General features: G+C 38.0%; 1 protein-coding gene across 5 annotated transcripts in view; it reads right to left on the reverse strand.

Annotated features, from left to right (window-relative positions):
• EXOSC7 (exosome component 7) overlaps positions 1-18551 on the reverse strand; it is a 31500-nt gene that overhangs the window by 11928 nt on the left and 1021 nt on the right. For all 5 annotated transcript variants that reach the window (XR_013927885.1, XR_013927886.1, XR_013927887.1 and 2 more), the window contains exons 2-7: positions 18312-18413; positions 17792-17886; positions 12313-12478; positions 7823-7893; positions 3094-3217; positions 1985-2140 (exon numbers count right to left, since the gene is read on the reverse strand). Coding sequence is in view for 1 of the 5 variants with exons in the window: in XM_080385914.1 (XP_080242040.1) it covers positions 1985-2140; positions 3094-3217; positions 7823-7893; positions 12313-12478; positions 17792-17886; positions 18312-18413 (714 nt within the window). In the remaining 4 variants the exon portion in view is untranslated. The remainder of the gene's footprint in view (positions 1-1984; positions 2141-3093; positions 3218-7822; positions 7894-12312; positions 12479-17791; positions 17887-18311; positions 18414-18551) is intronic.

An 18551-nucleotide genomic window follows, 5' to 3' on the forward strand; every position in this document is an offset into this window, starting at 1 on the left:
GAACTGTTACAGCTCTGCACTGGGACGAAGATCACAGCAGCAGTCCAGAGTCCTGAGAGGTGATACACTTCGTGCATTCTTCTCAAACGTAGGCCAACACCACATTAAAGGAAACAGGAACTGTGCAGAGCTTTGGTATTGACACAACACTGCCACCACCTTACTCTTGCTTGCCTCTCTTATGGGACTGGATCATAAGCTCAGTAAAAAAAGCCTAACGCTGGCAGCTTCCCAAAACTTCCCCGTGAAGCTGCCTTCCTAAGAGATATGTTCTAGAACATATACAACATATGTCCTAGAACGTATATGTCCTAGATATGTTCTCTACCAGGCAGGGAGAGCTGAACACTCTCTGACCTGCAGCCAAATCATTGGGGAACAAAGGCGTCAAGCAAGGGTTATGCAGCTCCTCCACTGGACGTTCCCAGGCCTTTTTGTTTTACTTGGTATCCTAACCAGGCTGCTGAGTTTAAGGCAGGGTCAAACAGATAATCTCTGACCTTCCAGAAAACATCTTGGTTTCTTCTGATCAGCTTTATCCCTCACTCCTTCAAACTGCTTACCACCCAGGAGGGGAGACTTCTTCCAAAGCAAGTGAGAGACAGCCCAACTCACTGGGTGATCCACTTAAGCTTTTAACTCCTTGCACCAACAAATTCACTAAAGCTCTGAAGCAGAGTAAGACAGTTTCAAGATTTCCCATGGTTACCTGCCATACGCACCTGTGATTAGTGTTTAGATGAGCATTACACAATCCCAAGCACAGTTTTTGAGGGTAGGCTATACAACGGAACTCAGAAGTTCATTTCCTATTTAGAGTTCTATGTAGAGTGTAATCAATGATCAAAATAGAGACTCTGATCAAAGCTTTGTGCAGATAATTTGCATGAAGGCCAGCTTCTACCACGAACCTGTATCTGACTTAAGGACCCATCTCGTCATAACAGCCCCAGAAGCAAAATCTCAAGTCTTCTATGACATTTAATTAGAATTGGACTCAAAATCCATCAAGGAAGATACATCACATGTCCGTAAGAAATTTGGTTTCTTTAGGATGCTGTAACACCTCTCTACCCACACTAAGGGGGATAAATGGCATCTCTGAATGCAAATAAAAAACCCACTGGTACCACCAAGATTAGCGCTCTGGATTGACATCATGAAACAGTGAAGTGCCATATATACTCAGCACGTAATTTCCACTTGAGACCAACCGTCTTCAAACTTGGCTCCAATTTCTGCATTCCTCACTACAGCTGTGCTGAAATTAGTTCTGGATCTCTAGGAAACTGAGCCAGTTTGAAGTATTTCATTGTCATTCTGAGTCCAAGTTCAGAATCCATTTCTCTCTTGTGCTCAAGGCCAAACCCAGGCATGAGAATTTATACTGGAGAACAGATTTAAGAAGAGCCTGAAGAAGGGTTTAAAAAAGAATTCTTATGTGGATGTGAACAACATCCAGATACTAGTGTTTTCATGAAGTAGGGGCAGATCAGAAACCCAATAAAGGAGCAAAGAAAACCAACAGCAAAATGAGAACAGTAAACTTATCACAAAACAAATGAGTTGTGCTAGAAGAGAACACCTTGCACTAGCAATTCCAACTACCATCTTTATCTCTACAGGGACATTACCATGTTAGAAGTTTTGCTCTTTCAGTCTTTAAGGTTAACAATGAGAGAGGGAAGATATTCTTTAAAAATACTCTCAAAGTTTATCAACTTAGGTTTTGTAGTCTTACAGCCATGAAGTACTTGACTGAAACAAACGTGAGCACCATACACTTCAGACATCTAGAAGTTCTAGATGAAATCCATTCATATAGATTCTGTTTCAAAGGAACTGTGATGTTCAGTGAGTCCCTTGTGCACCTAATCAAAGCGCCAAGATCTCTGCTCTTAAAGTCCTTACTGCAGCTTTTCATATACCCAAGTTCCAGTTCATCCAGTATCACCCAAGACAGTAACTGCTCAGAACTCCTTACCTCCATCATTTCAAAAATACTCTCAGGATCCAGGCTGCCTTTCCCCATTTTCTTCATAGAAGTGAGGGCACCCTTACTGGTCACAGAAATAAGCAGGCTGGCCAAAGAACAGGCTTCTTCCTGAAGGGTAGCATCTACCACATGCCTATATCCAATCTGTAAGTTAGTGACAAAATGACATATTAATTTGCAGTTGTCTAAGCTCTTTATTAAGAAGTTAAACTGTGAGTGGCAGCTCTGTTAGTTATCTACGGCCTCCCATCCTAGTATCGTGTGCCCTTTGGTAGTGGTCAGAGACCAACTTGACAGCACAGTATCTGAACAGCCTCTGACCCCAAACTGCGTGTGCATACAAAACAGAGATGAGATAAGCATGTCACTATTCATACTGTTTTCCCCTCTGACCATCCTTTCATCTATATGAAACCCCATATTCCCCTGTTTCCCCCCTAACTCCAAGCATGGAATTTCCTCCCTCCTAGGTGAAAATTACACATCCTGAGACTCAGGTGAGCCCTCACTTCAGTGACTGTCTTTCTACTGTTTATGCAACTTGCTTAAAAGAAGTGTCAGCCAAATTTTCAGGTAACTAAGCAAATCACTAACGCTTGCAATGAAAAATGCAGCATCCAGCAAATTAACTGTGTTAGCTGTGTGCTATATACAGAGAAGGAAAAAAAAACCTGTTTGAAAGGGAAGGACAGTATTGCACCATGAAAACAAGAGTTCTGTCCCCAGCAACAAATACTCGTGTAATAGCTCACACACCCTCTGTGCCTCACAACAATGACCGTTTGTTTTAACATACTGAAGTATCTGCTGCTCTGGATGTTGAGCAAGGAGTAGATGAAAAATAATAAACAACTCTTCTGCATGCAAGAAGATACATTTTAAGAATGCCTTAAGTAGAAACCTGCAAGTCAGAGGTGGAAAATAGAAACCCTTATTCAGTAAAAGTTCTTCTTAACTACGAGATCAAAGTTGAACAAGTATATACATTGTAGACGCTGACTATTTCTGTAGCACAAATTCCATCTCTAAGATAAAAAAATTAACATCAGGTGGAGCTGAAGTCTCTAGGTAGAAGGTCAGAAATCTGTCAGGCTTACTTTGCTTAGTGTGATGATGCAGGGCACATCATCCACATTAAGTCGAATACAATCATAAGGGTCATCAGACAGCTCAATCTCTTTAGAGCCTTCCTCATCCTCCAGAACACGCACTTTGGGTATTCTGTGGAAACAAAATGTGTGAAATCATTGCCAGAACAGATAACAAATACAGTTGTCATACAGTCTCAACTCCAGAAAGTACCCTTTCCTCTAAATAAGGCTAAATGTTTAGAAAGAAATCCAGAATGTTATCGAAGTATTAACAACTCACTGAGACTAGGAAGAAAACATTCTAAGCTGGAAGACACTTAGGATAAGTTCATCATATGTACATCATTCAGACAGTTAGAATTTGAACGGGTTTTTACACTAACATACGGGGAGATTCTTTTGGAATGTGCATAAATCAATTCTGAACAATTCTTTGTACATCTGCCTGGATGTACACGACAGAAATTACCAAGACTCCTTTTGCAGTGTGGTTGCCAACCTTGCAAACAACAGCAGAAGTTGTCAGAATCACAGCAACTGCATGTGACATCAGTAGCAAATACAGGTAGTAAAGCCATTCAGGGAAGAATGACACTAAGGAGATTTGGGTTAGAGGGAAAAGAAGACATTAGTAAAATCCTTTTTCTTTAGCAAGATATTCTCGTTCTTTAAGAAGCCAGAAGATTCTGCTTCTCTAAGGACAGATATCCAAAAGCAACAACCAGGGATAAAAACCCAGGCAGAAATCCAAGAAATGCTTTCTCCTCAATTGTGAGTGATGAGCTCTCTCACAAATGAGCTAGACAGTCTCCTTATCAGCGGTACATATACTGTACTTGTGAGAGCCATTTAATGGGAGTTTTACAGGATGATTTAATGCCGTTTTCTTAGCATAATGAATGAAGTAATTTAAAACAATTTAGTAGAAGACGGTATCTCCAAGCTGCCAGGAATGTCAGCATTTTATAAACGCTCATTTATCCAGGTGCCCATTAGCATGGCGTACCAACTGAGAGACTTTGCTTCACTGGCCAGTAAAACCCAGACACAGCTCAGCCATACTGCTCTCACTTTTACACATTTGCACTTGAAAACATAAAATATTTCAAGACATCCCTGGAAAGTTAACTTCAGTAACCACGTGGAGTGCAACCACAATCTGGTTTTAGATTAGTACTCTTACAGCAGCATTGCATTTCATAACTAGACTCTGGAGGTTACATTCTTTTACGCATTCTGTACCAAATCTCTTTTAAAGAGGAGGAGATAGGGACTGATTTAGTGAACATTTATCCCAACAACACAAAGTGATTTTTGCTGTTCCCTGGAAGAGTACTTTAGTTAGCTGTGGCTAAGAGTCCTAGACCCAAGTACTTCAAAACAGCTAACCCTGCTTCAATGAGAACAAGCTCCCTACAAGAACACTGGCCTGAGCCAAGCCAGAACTGAAACTTTCAGTAGGCAGAACAACTGCGATGTGTACTTTTTCCTGAAATGAAACTCAAAATGCTTTGCAACTCACTAGAAATACATCAAAGCCTATTTTCAAGTTAAAAACATTCTATTAAAAATTGATAGAATTAAATCACAAGGTGACTAATGCTCCAGCTACACAGGACAATGGACAATAGCCTAGACAAGAAGCATCTATGCCAGAGCAGTGTTTAAAAAACAGGAAGATCTTCAAGAAAATCTGTGAGATTAGGCAATTTTTTACCCCATCCTAAAATAGCTATGAAACCAGAGTAACGTTTGGTCTGCAAGAAAAAGCTGCCAGAATTAATACCTGAAAAATGCTTGCAAGGAGCAGTTTTGGCCAAGAACAGATGAGGGAGGTACAGATTAGAACAACTGCAGAGGCAAAAAGACAGCTGAACAGACACAAGCATCATAGTTGCATAAAAAGAGGATATTTACACACAAAAACTAGTCAACAAGAGAGCAGCACAAAAAATTTCCAGAAAACTGGAGATTTCCTCTCCAGGCTTGTGAAGATTTATCTGAAGAGCTAGCTTACATGTTTACTTTGCAACTTTTATTTTTCTATTTTGATTCCTGCAGCTAATCAGGGCAGAAATCTGCCAGTATAGCAGTACTTGGTCACATAAAAAGCAATGCTCTTTTCTGTGTGCTGCAGACCCAGATTTGCAGACAACTGCAAAACCAGTTCTACCCTTGCAAGCAGGCATCAGTTCTGCCTCTGCCATGCTGCCCAGGAAAAAAACCGCATCTGCAAGGCTACTGTGTTATAATAAACCCCGTAGCTTTTGTAACTTGCCCAGTTTCTGTTGCCTCAGTTGCAAGCAGGCACATTCCACAGGATCAAGTTTAATGCCAAGCCCTGGCACAGCTGCTACTTGCACATTTCACAGTTATCTACTTCCATTATGGTCAAATCCAGCCTTTAGACACCTTAGAGACACAGTTAAGAAAGTTTGACATTGGCTATCTTTTGCACATGATCTTGATACAGTTTTTAGAACACAATGAACAATACAAAACTCCAAGGATCCAAATGTTCCCCCTAAAACAGTTGTATTGTCATTGTTCCATGCCTGAAGGGGATACAATGAGTCAGGTCAGCATACAAAGGATTTAAATCCTGTAATTCTTGCGCAAAATTCCTTAAGTTATGATTTTGGATTTACTTAGCCCTGAAGAAAAATGTGTCCATAGCTATTGTAAAAATGGTTAGAACAAGATTTTAAGGATGAAGTTGAGGTTCTCAAATGCCTATCTGAATATCTAAGAATCTGTAGCTGCAAATTAAAAATAGCAGCTTGAGCTCGCTGCTCTTTGTTCCAAGGCTGCAATCAAAGCTTACAAAGATCACAGCACTTATAAAAAAACCTTGGTTGTAAACAGATTATGAAAGGCAAGTAAGACTCAAAGAGGGACACACATGTCAAGCAAAGTTCAGAACACTTACTCTGAAGTGATCTTCAAACTGACATCTTGCTTGGACAACAAAATTTTATGGAGAGAGGGCAGCTACTCTAAACAACCTTGTGTCAATCCAGGGAAAACTTAGTAGGTACCAAGGGAAAGGGAGAGGAATAGTGAATGAGGACTACAGGTTTTCACTTTGAATTTCACCTCTTGACTTTCTAAGCTTGTATGAGATCAGACATACTAGTATTCCCCGCCCAAATCAACAGACAGGGTTTTCACAGGTTAAAAATCAATAGGCTCTGCATCATGTCATACTGTACCACATTTTGATTTGGTATCTGACTTTCACAAGACTGTGGATGCTTGCCCACAGATTAAAGATTATATGAAGGATACAGCTGTCAAAAGAATAAAAATAAAGCAGAATCATTAAAAAAATTACACCCTCCACGTTGCCCATGTTCCCAAAGGAACAGATTTCCTTTTATTTATTTGTTTTAATCACTTTTTATAGGATTTTCTCTCTTTATTCAGAACTAGAATTCTGAATAAAGAAATAAGAAAAAAAAGACCTACTTATCTTGTAAATAAAGTACGTGCCTTGGATCTGCAAAACAACTCACATGGGAGCAACTGTTTCAACCATACAACTTTTGCATCCTGGAAGCTCGCACACAGAGACGTAGGCATTTCTTCCCTTTAGTGTACTGTCAAGTCTTTTGTGAGCCATTACACTTGTGCCAGTATTTCTTAATGCTACAAAAACCAATCTACTGTTAAAAGTTACTGTTGAGAACCTGATTAACACAGGAAATTTCTCAGCAACATGTACAAGCTGCAGTCTCAGATGGATTCTCCCCTTATCTCCTTTTAAAGTTTTTATAACCTGATACACTGCCTGTCTTCAAAAGTGCATTTTACTCTTCTTCTTGCATATACTTTTTCAGCTCTAGTACTGTGCGCTGATTCCCTGATGAATAAGCCAGAACCATAACAGTGATTTTAGTAGATCTCTAACCTACAGCTGAAGAGCAATTTGAGATTAATTTTTAAAACATTTATGCCTGAGCCTAACTTTTGCACCTCTTCTAGCTACTTTTGCTACGTTAAGTTTTATAACAAAGCCATTCACTAGGTCCTTTCTCAAGGGTGCTACAAAGCTCTGTATTCCCTTTTACCTATAGCTAAAGAAGATAAAAGCATTACAAAAGATATTATTGAATGTTATCGTTAAAACAAACACAGAGCACTTGCAGCATTCATTCTACTAGATTTTGTTCTTTGATTCTTTGAATTAAAAATCATGGGGCAAAGTTCTTCTAAAGACACATCATTTCCCACTCCCCACAATCTCTCACTACCGTTTATTCCTCATAGTTTTAAACAGAACTTTAGACCAACAGTTAATGAGAAAGAACATCAGAAGTGGGAAACTGGGGCTAGTTACAAAGCAGTAGTCACGCTGACAGAGTGCTTCTTATTCAGGAGCATTGCATATCAGTAAATACTTTTTATTTTAAACCCACAAGGCCTCCAACTACTTGCAACAAAACCATATGGTTAAGACAATTTTTTTCTGGATCTGGGCTACAGAACAGAAGTTATATTGTGAGCCTGATTGTGCATATAATGCAATACAACACTTTATTATTAAAAACTGAATTAAAGTAACATTGGTTCATGTTACTTACATGCAAATGGACTGCCTTGTATCTGAATGCAAGTTGCCTTAGGTATTTCTTATTTAAATAATGAAGCATTAAAAATGCTTAGCTCACAGAGGATACCTTCTCTTCCACTTCCGATGCCATTTCACTCACGTAAAATGAGATCTGTGCTTTACCTTGTGTTAAAGAGAGCTGCCTTCACTGCGATAGAGATTGCATCAAAGAGGTTCCCACCACATTCCAATAACTGGGGAGGAAAAAAAGAATCTCTTTAAAAGAAAATAAGGCTAGTGCCTTTAAACCAAGTCTTTATTTTACTTAAACCTACTTGAAAAGGCATAAAATTAAGAACCAGAACAGGTTTTTTAAAAACAAAGTTGTCTCCAAAGCCTATCTATGAAAAGAAACAACAGATAGGAAATTAAGATTCCAGCCAACTGTATTATACATGCAAAATAAAAGAGTTAACACACTTCATAATAAAGTTGATAATACAATTTAATGATAGAAGCTGAAATGAAACCACCGCCGTTCTTACTCTTCTTGTGACAAGGCTCTGAACTAGACTATGAACAGAGTATTTTTTTATAAACTCACCACATTCATTCCTCAATGTTAAATCAAGCCAATCCATTTTCTATACTTTATTTTAAAAAGGAGTCTCTTTTGAACATCAGCTGGACAAACCCAATTGGTACAATTGTTTTCAAAGCTGCAAAGCAAATTGTCACCCAGAACATGATATGAAAAGGTAGTTATGGGAGGTATAACTACGAAGGTACATTGTGATTTATTCTCTATTCTTTATGGAAAAGGAGTCATCATCGGGTCTGTCTTGTAGCTGAAAAAGATCTAAGGGAATTCTGATGTCAAAGTCTACTTGATAACACTATCATTTGAATTAAAGTGTGTGGAGGAAATCTAACTTAGTTTCTTCCCATAAAGATTAGAAGAACAGTCAAAGAGAACAGCAGCACTGCACGTAGATAAAAAGGACTCCCATAACCACTAATACCTTCTCTAGGCTGACAGACAACTCAGACACGTATTTGGCCATAGTTTAGTGTTAATTCTCTGACAAGCTCTGCTCTCAGCTGCCAGTACTATTCTCTGAACACAAACATCCCCGGCAAGCATTTGAAACTACTTCAGCAAGAACATATGGATGCTTCTCCATTACATCAATGTATGCTGTATGATGAGAGCAAAACAAGTTTTGCAACACTGATTGCATTCATTGTTCTTCAAAATCTATTTAAAAATGAGATAAACTCCCACACTGGGAGCAAATCGTAAATCAGATACTCTGGAAAGACAGTTTATTTTGATGAAGACTGACTGAATTGTATAAAAAGAATGACCAAAAGTTGGGATAGAAAGCTAAATACAAAGGTGATCAGATTATTTCTTTGCAAACAGCTGCTGGATACAGAGGTTAACTTGCTGCTTTCAGTCATATCGGATTTTACTGGATAACACAATAAGCCCCACAGTATCTCTGTTATTAAAACACAATAATGTGATGTGCCTGTACTGTTGCTAGGCTTATGTTCTGGCTGCTGTTCTAAAGCCTTATCTGTATTAGTGGCACCTAAAGGCGAGGAACACAACCTGCATCAAGCACAGTACAACAATTCCTCCACAAAGAAATGAAGGCTCTTCTCAGCTGAAGCACCTTGTACTGAGATCCCCCCTGATTTTATTTTTTTTCTTGTTAAGGACTAAGGAAGTTTGCACAGCTCTGAGCTACAGGAAGCAAAGGAGTCTTTAGAAAAGTCTGCTTTTAATTAACTGATATGCAAATGAAAAAGTTACCAGGAGTGGGAAAAGAGAAAATATTGCAGACCTTGCCTTATTTGAAGAAATTTTTCCTCCAAAAGGACAAATTTCTAATGCTTTATTTCCAAACGGGGTAGGGCTGGCAGATGGGGGTGGATAGAGAAGATGAGGAAATCCTCTGAGGGATGCTCAGTAGTGAATTGCTAAAATTTCAACAGAATCTAATGCACACGCCCACACCCCCCAACACACAATGTACTGTGATCGGGTGGGGAATGAAAAGAGATTGCACACTATGATCTCCTTGCTCAGCACGGCAGGCTGCTGAGGCAAATTATATGGCGAAGGGTATACATGTATCAAGAACACCCCCAAAAATGTCTAAAAGCTCATTTCTGACATCCATGACTTAGAATAGAAAAGAAATAGAGGGAAACAGAGAGGGTGAAAACAGGATTATGATTTTGCAGTACCATGTATCTCCACAAGCTCCTCTTTTAATGTGCAATGCCACTATTATTGAGAAAGAATGCATATATTTTGAAATCTATGTATGTCCATATGTCTGCATCTTTGTGGCATGTATACTTGAAATTATTTTCTTTCCAGCCTGACTGTACACAACTATAGCACCTCACAAGTACACTGACCACTAGAAAATACTTGAGAGATTTTTTAATTGATAAAGCTGTATGACTATGCAAAATATACTGTTTCCTCTTTTAAGGTTGCATATCTCAAATTTTGTTTATACACAGATGCTGAATATAGATGCTTTGATCAAAGTGTGCATGGCTAAATTACATGGCGATAGAGTATCTCCAGGTTCATAACATTTTTTCTGGCTTTTGTCTTTTGGAATGAGAGACTTGAAAGCAGGTATCCTCCCACTTGACCACAAGGCACCAGTATTTTCACTTACAACAGATTTAAGGCTTATTTTCCCTCTAACTTAACTATGCAACACAAACACCACTGTGAACAATTTCCAGGAATACTGAAGGAAAACATCATCCAAAGGACTCTCAGTAAGCATTGTTATTATATTTAGAATCTGCCCCCTTCAAATGATGAATAATAGGACTTGTACCTTATATTAGCACAAGTGTCATGCTTCCACTATGTACTATGAAAATAAGAGTTCTATAGGAATGATTCAGCAAGAGCAACTTCAGGAAAATCTATAGGCATCAAGCACCTACACCAAGTATAAACTAGCACATGTGATATACATGTCTTCTATTTAGAGAAATAAGCAGTACAAATACCTCAAAAAAGTGAAAATACAGAGGCCTGGGTTGGAAAAAAAAGGGGGTGGACAGAATAAAAGACAAATGTTAACAGGATCTTGTTCTAACTGTACTGAGAGGCTCTTCAATGGCTCACACACAAAATCCTGCAGAATATGAGATTAAAAAGACTCATCAGGTTTAGAGTCTTAAATATGAACCTAGCACACATTCTTTATTGGCATTGTAAACAAAGCTAAATGTAAAATTAATCACATATCATAAGTCTTGACACTCATAATTCTGATACAACTAGTAGCATAAAGATGTCAAGGCTGGTTTTCTCTGTAGCTGTGGACAATCAACACATTTGTCCAGGAAGAATCAAATAATGACCAGTTATACCTCATATGAAAGCTATACAGAACTGTTTCTGCAGCAGTCAGCTTTACAAAAATCTTCGTTTATGCAGTGTTTATACAGTGTTAAGTGGTAGATTGCTTAAATAAGCACAGGATTTAATATTCTATACCTCTGCTTGTAATTACCTAGGAACTAAAGGCTCTGGTGTGATTTCGCAGAACTAGCTCTTCATTCTCATTTCAACTATGCCAAGCTCCATTTAAACTACGCCAAGGCGGTGACTAGGACTGTTAAAGCACTCAGCAGGGGTACAGATTTGATCATTTTGTATGTGGCCTAAGTCACGGTATGTACCATATCTACTATAATTAGGCTAATGCTACTGCTTTTTAAACACCTAATGGACCAATTTTCACATTTGTTTAGGTCTTAGTCTAAATGTTCCTGTTTTGTTTAACAAAACCCTGTTTTGGGGAGGGTTTTTTGGCAATACAGCTTAATATTTTGCAAACCATTTCACAGACAATGGATTCCTGTGAGCAAGATCCCTCAACATATTTTCAGTTACAAATTTGACAAATAGAAACTCAACTTTGGACTAAAAAGAATTCAAAATAATGCTCAGGAGAGTCTGACTTGCAGAATTCTATTAAATTCCCATGACAGAGTGCTCTAAATGTAGCATAGTTCGGAAATTGAGCTGCTGCATGCATGAGATTTATACGCATAAAATTCAGGTTTCATTTTTTAATAGGAACAAATACTCAGTTTTTCTTCTACATTCAAGACATGTATACAACCTTCATAAAAAAGTGCCTAGGCCAAATGTAACTTCTGCCAGAGAAGTTTCTATTTTACTTCACTGAATTAGTATTGATAACAGTGCAAAGAGGTAGACAGGATGGATAATTATGTTAGGGCTAACATATACCCATACTAACTTACATTCATTAGAATGACACATTTGCTGTTACATCTAGCTTGGAAAAAAGCTTAGCCTTCTTTAGTGGCAGATTCCTTGCCAGTATAAGACCACTGATTTTTAACTGAGACAGATTTTGAGTGTTTTATTAGCTCTGCAGTGGAGCAGTGCCATCAAGAAGAGTCGACAAGGAGCAAACTGGAAATAGCAAGTAACTGTTATAGGCAGATTCAGAAGAAAATGGCCATTCATGCTGTGAAGCATTATATGACATTATGAGAAGCTTTTTTCATATGAAAATTCACATGGTTATGCTAAGTCTGTCAGCACCTTTAAAAACCTCCTTGAATCCTTGTTTCATTTCCTTACTTACCAATACGTCAACATAGAGAACCCAGCAGTGCTCTCTGGGATTAATACAAAGTGATTTCAAGTCTACACTGCTCTCACTGCTAAATACTCTGTAGAGTGTATTTGCTATCTCTGTGCCAAGTTCTTCTCCTCCCCGGCCTTCAAATTCAGGAGTAGCATTTGCAGAACTAGATAAAGAAAGAAAAAATACTTTCACTTCTGAAGCAGCCAATAGCCAAAGAAAATTTCTTAAATATAAAGCATTAGAAATATCTAAGGATTTATTTGTACAAGAATAAGCATCCTATCTGTAAGGAAATTATTTCCAATTCACACAAGAAAACGTCTTGATACAGATAATACACCAACACTTTGCGACAAACTCTGATATTAATTAAAGACCACTATCTTCAGTCCCCAAGTTACAATACTAAAGTTGGTGAATTCTTAGGGATTATTTCTTAAGCACTGTCATCTTCTACCACCTCACTCCTTTCAAAAATCAAGTGAGAGAAATCTGTACTAAGTTCAGAACAGCTAACAAGGCAACCTGTTTAGAGTTGAATGTTTAATTAATAAGGGGGGGGGTTAAGAAGAGAAAGATGTGATGATATGACAAGTAGAATATGCATTTATTTTTTAAAAAATTGACATGAATGCCTCACCTTAATGGGTAATTTCTTTACTGAGTGTACCCTCCGCTATCAAGCCATTTACAGGCAGCAGCTCATTATTTTCAGCAACTGCAGCTTATGGAGAGAAGCAACTAAAGAACATTTTTTCCAGAAGGGATCTGACAAAAGCACATGGTCTTCACTTCCTTGATTCCAACACAACAAACTTTGTTTATGAGCAGTCATGCAAGAAAGTCCTTGGGTGCTGTAGCGTCGTACACAGCTAAGAACAGAATTCTAACAACAAAACAGGCCTACAAAAAACCAACCAAACACACACACACAAAACCAACCAACAAACAAAAAACTCCCACCTCTAAGTCACAACACAATACAGCACAAACATCCAAAGATGCATATACAGCAAAATAACAAATATACCGAACCCAACCTCTGGTTTATAGAGAAGGCAAGAGCATTCTCAAGCTGTGGACCTGTGGCACACATAGTGGATCTCGTTTTTGAATAAACTGGTCAGACCTCCCCCAAATTAAGTTCTCATTACAGAACACAGGAAAGGAGGCAACTCCATAGAAGTAGTTTTGATATGTTCAAAATCTACAATAGCAAAGCTTTGCATTCTCGTGGCTGGGCACCTTCCGGTGCAGATTTCTCATGTATGTTTTGTGTTTATATAATGAACAAAAACCTTAGCTCTTCCAACAGGCACACCACAGGAATACAAACATACAGCAGAAAACAAAGTCTTGAAATATAATCCCTTCACCTTTAAAACAACAACTGAAGAGTTAATGACTTAAACCAAGTGAGCTGTATCAACAAGACCGCAGAGCCCATAAGCTTCCACATAATTACTTTATTATTATTACTTGTAAGAATTACCTCACAGTAATTCTCCAAACTTACTCTTTTGCAGAACTGATAAAAACTCGGAATGTCAGGAAGAGCTACAGAATTTTACAAAAGTTTTTTTTTGCTGCTACTATAAACAGACAACACTATAGATGCTTTAAAAAAAATAAATTACTGCCAATCAAGCACTGACCTATGCTTCCAGACTACATGCGTCACATGAATAAGCACTGCAAGTGTGACACACTATATTATTCACAGTTGCATTAACATTGGACAACAATTTTATAAGATAGGACCATACCTAAGTATAATTTAATTCTGGAAATATGCTGAATCAGGTCTTCAGGTTGTATTAAACAAGCGCTTATCCATGGAAGCAGCTTTTATGCAAGTTAAGTAAATCACTGTTTCAAATGTTCTGTTTAGTTACACAAGCGCTACGATTCCTGTGATAAGTTGAAAAGAATTCTACAAACCTCAATCTATACCATATTATTTCTATACAGAAGGTTTCATCAAATGTTGTCTTTTTTAATTATAAATGGATGATTTGACAGTGAACAGAAAGAATGTAAGACTCAATACCATTGCAAGTCTCACTGCATCTTAATTCCATTATTATTTTAACACTTCAGTTCCTTGCAATCAAAGTAGTAAAGTTAGCAGGGTACTACCATAATAACTATATGGTAAATACTGCCACCTAATGCTCACAGACTACTGCAGTAATTTACACTGGGTATAATTTGAAAAGGGGTTGCCTAGCACATTAGTAAGAGAAAACGCCAAAAAACCCTTCTTTTATGGAGCACAGAAAGAACTTGGTAGTGGCCAGGTGGAGCACAGAATTTCTACTCCCAAACAGAAAGGTTCTGAAAGTCTTTAAAGTTACATTTGTGTCACATGGTCTAACAATCAAGACTCCTCCTAAGGCATAATGATACTTCTACCACAGACCTCAAAACCCTTGCTGTTACTAGTCAAAACATTTCTCTCACTTTAGTTAAGGACTTCTCATCTATTTCTCAGGCCATTAATATACCATAATCTACAATCTAAGTAGTCATAGCAGAAATAAAATAGTTAATTAAACAAAAGCTTACAGCCATTTCCCTGGTATACAAAGACTTCATAACACAGAAGATACTCTTCACTTAAAGCTGTATTTACTTCAAGTAACCAATACCAGATTTCTATTCTTGCACCAAAAAAACATGTAACCATTTAAAACAAGACGACAGATTTAATGTTTCAGAATCAGCGTAAGTTAGTCACCAAACTATTTTTCCAGAAGGCAGCCAGAAAGCATCACGTTTATGATGTATCAGGACTGCCAAGGCAGCCCCAGAAATAGATCTGAATTCAGGTCCAGATGCTGTCTAAGCATATTAATATGATTATGGTGATATTTAAGGTCATGACCCTACAAAGAATTGGGCTAACAAGGGTTTGGTCTACTCAAACTGGTAACTCTACTAACATGGGGTTACTGATTCAGGTCTTTGCCTGGTCAGGCATGTCACCACACCTCCCATCAAAAAGAACATCTCCTTACAGAGTTTGAAACTTTCACTCAAGCATCAGCTGGTATTTGGATCTGAAAACTGATCTTGATCCCATCCATTACAAACAATGCATCTTTAATGGAGGAAGTACTCTAAAAAAACCTGTAAAGACATTTTATTATGTCAGAACTCATTAGTTTGCCTCTGCATAGAACAGTTGCCATGATAATAGGTTTATGGTAGGAGAGAGAGAAGGAGAGAAAGGCTCCTCTCCTGCAGCCACCAGTCAAGTGATACCTTCAGTGACTGCACTGAAACTTGTTTGAAATTAATATTTTTCCCCGCAAAACACAATGGAACAATATCTGAGGATCACCTAAAGGCATGCTGATGTGGCTGTTCTGCAATACTGTCATCTCTCATGATTTGAATAATTGCCTTTCATCTATAAATTTAAGATCCTATCTGATCCAGACTCCCATGCAGGGATCACAAATAGGCCCACTTTCCCAGCTGGAACAAAATCATGTCTGGCCTTCAAAGTGGAGGAACAGATGGTCAGACTTGGACAAATACATTCCTTGCTTCCCTAAATCCACAGACAAAATTTAATGCACTCAAATTCAGATGCCTGCTTTTTGTGCGTGTTATTTCTTACACTTTGAAAATGATAAATCTTTGCCTCAGTCAAAAAACAAACACACCCCTAACAAGTCAGTATTAGAACAGCCCTAAAACATGAGAAAAGCAGACACCGCAGGCTTTCAACATCAACAGCCAGAATGACTCTTCTCCAGTGCTGGTAAGTGATGTAAGGACATCACATAGGACATGGATTTGTTCTGTGATAATTAATTTCTAGTATCACAAATAAGTGCCCCAAAAATCATCTCTTCCAGAGACACACATTAAAGCCTGTCTCAAAATGGGACTAAATGTGCTTCTCAAGATTTCAGGTTAACAACTCTGACCAGAGTGAAGAGAAATGGAATTCTGGAGAAGAGAACTATATACATGATCCAGCAAGTGATTATTTTCAGCAGTACAAGAAACCACAGAGGTTTCAGGAAACAAGCAAATTACGATAGCAAACACTGCAGTCTGAGTTTTTATTACTAGTTTCAACAATATAAAAGCCAAGTAGAACATACAGCAACTTCACCAGGAGATGCAAGGCATCAAACCACGCTCATTTACTACCACCCAGTGGCAGCCTGCAAAAGCATCAGAGTACTGACTGGCAGCCTCTCATTTCCCTTTACACAGAACAAGCTGCCTCCACTTCACATTATGTCTTTGGGATCTTTCTGGAGGCTAGGGGTCACCTTGGACAATACATTGCTGCACATCTACTCCCATCTCAGTTAGAAAATACAACCTAACATGAATCTAACGAGTTGGAGTTTTTCTAATGCTTATTTACACATGAAAGAAGTGTCACAGAACTGCAAATTCCCACAGACCACTTCTTTCAGTAAGGAAATGTCCCTGCTGTCAGTAGATTTTCTTTATATAGAAACAACCAGAACAAAGCGGGCACTATTTAGGATATTTCACGCATGAGTTTCATAAAGCAGTCAAGCTCTAATCCCCTCTAATGGCAGGACCCCATTTGAGAGTATTGTCTTCCTGTCTGACATTTTTTGAACAGTAATCATAGACAAACCACTAATTCACAGGTGAGCCCTTCCCTCTACAAACCGTTAGGTTTCCACAGTTAACTAGTACATCGTGATGTACAGAGGCAGTCTTAGATAAAGCTGCATAATGTGGCAGAGCTAAAAACGTTAAGGCACACATAGCCAGTTAGGTCAGAAAGATTATCAGATATACACCTCCTACTTAGCAGCTCTCATACCTTAGCTTTACTAATGATATATTGGTTTAATGTCCGAGTAGCAACATTTTTTATTTTTAATAAAAATAAAAAAAGTCACATGCAAAAAAGCTAACTTGACAGTGTTTTTACGAGGTTCCCAGACCATTCTATTTCATAAAGAACAGATTTAGGAAGTCCGCAAGATACAGATAACTGCAGTTTCAGACAGCAGACAGTCTGGAAAACACTGAGCTGTCACTATGCTATCTCGGAGCAACCTGAAAACAAGAGCTCTCAGTTTTCTTTTAGCTTCCTTCATAACCCAAGCACTGTGAAGACTGTAGGGCTAAATAATAATTCATTTGTAGCGCAAAGCCAGGAATATGATAAAAAAAATTACCATTTTAGTTAATGAAATACTGATCCACTGACAAATACGATAACTAAATTTTCTAGTTAACTTTTGCATCTGAAGTTTACAGTCAGGATTTTTCTGTTTTTAAACAAACAGATTTGTACAAAACAACTTCAAACTTTTTCCACTGCTTTCACACACAAAGTAAAGAACAATGTGTATCAGTCAAATCTTTTTTTCTGGAATACTTAATATTTGAAAGAGATTTTTCTCTATTCTATCATCATAAAAAAAGACAACTGACATTGTAGTCAGTCTTCTAGTATACTAACCAGTCAACAAAAAACTCCAGGTAACCTTCATCTGGTTTCTCTAACTTCGGTGTCCCCATTTCAGCTTTTACACCTACCAAGATATCGGTGTGTCCCTGTTAAAACAAAAACATATTGCACAAATGGAATTACAAGCACAGAACTACTCATTTAATTTAAATGCCTACCATAAGCTGATATTTCTACCTTTCAGTTATCTGCACTGATCATTCTATCAGAGCGAACTTAAAAGAATGTAAGTTTTTTAAAAAGAGGAAAGGCTTTAGAAGGACAATATTAAGCCTAAGAAGATTCTTCAAATAGTTACAATACATATTAGCTTTCTCTAGATTAAAAAAACACTCTTAACATCCATGACTACTTCTATTGTTTGGTTCTCGAAACCGCTATTTCTGCAGAGCCTTTATAATATTGCACAGTACATTTATCTTCTTCAGAGTCAACACATGCCAGAAGTAGTTTTGTTTCACTCTAACCAGAAGTTTCATCAGCAAGTTACAGAATCCCTACATTTACCTACCAGCTTTACCCTTGCAGATCCACTTGTGTTTGATACAACATCTGTTTCTACTTCTGCACACCTGTAGTCTTCACAGCCACGACCATCTACACGAAGATCCTCCTAAGTATGACAATCAATATATTGTGCTTAAGGGACTCAGTAATGAAAAGAAATACAGTAAGTGATTTTAAAGTTTCCTTTTCCTGTGCCAAACTGCAGTAAAAAGGATATAAAAACAACAGCTCATAGCTGCATCAC

Source organism: Falco punctatus (assembly GCF_963210335.1).
Source record: "Falco punctatus genome assembly, chromosome: 4".
In the NCBI taxonomy this organism is placed as follows: domain Eukaryota; kingdom Metazoa; phylum Chordata; class Aves; order Falconiformes; family Falconidae; genus Falco; species Falco punctatus.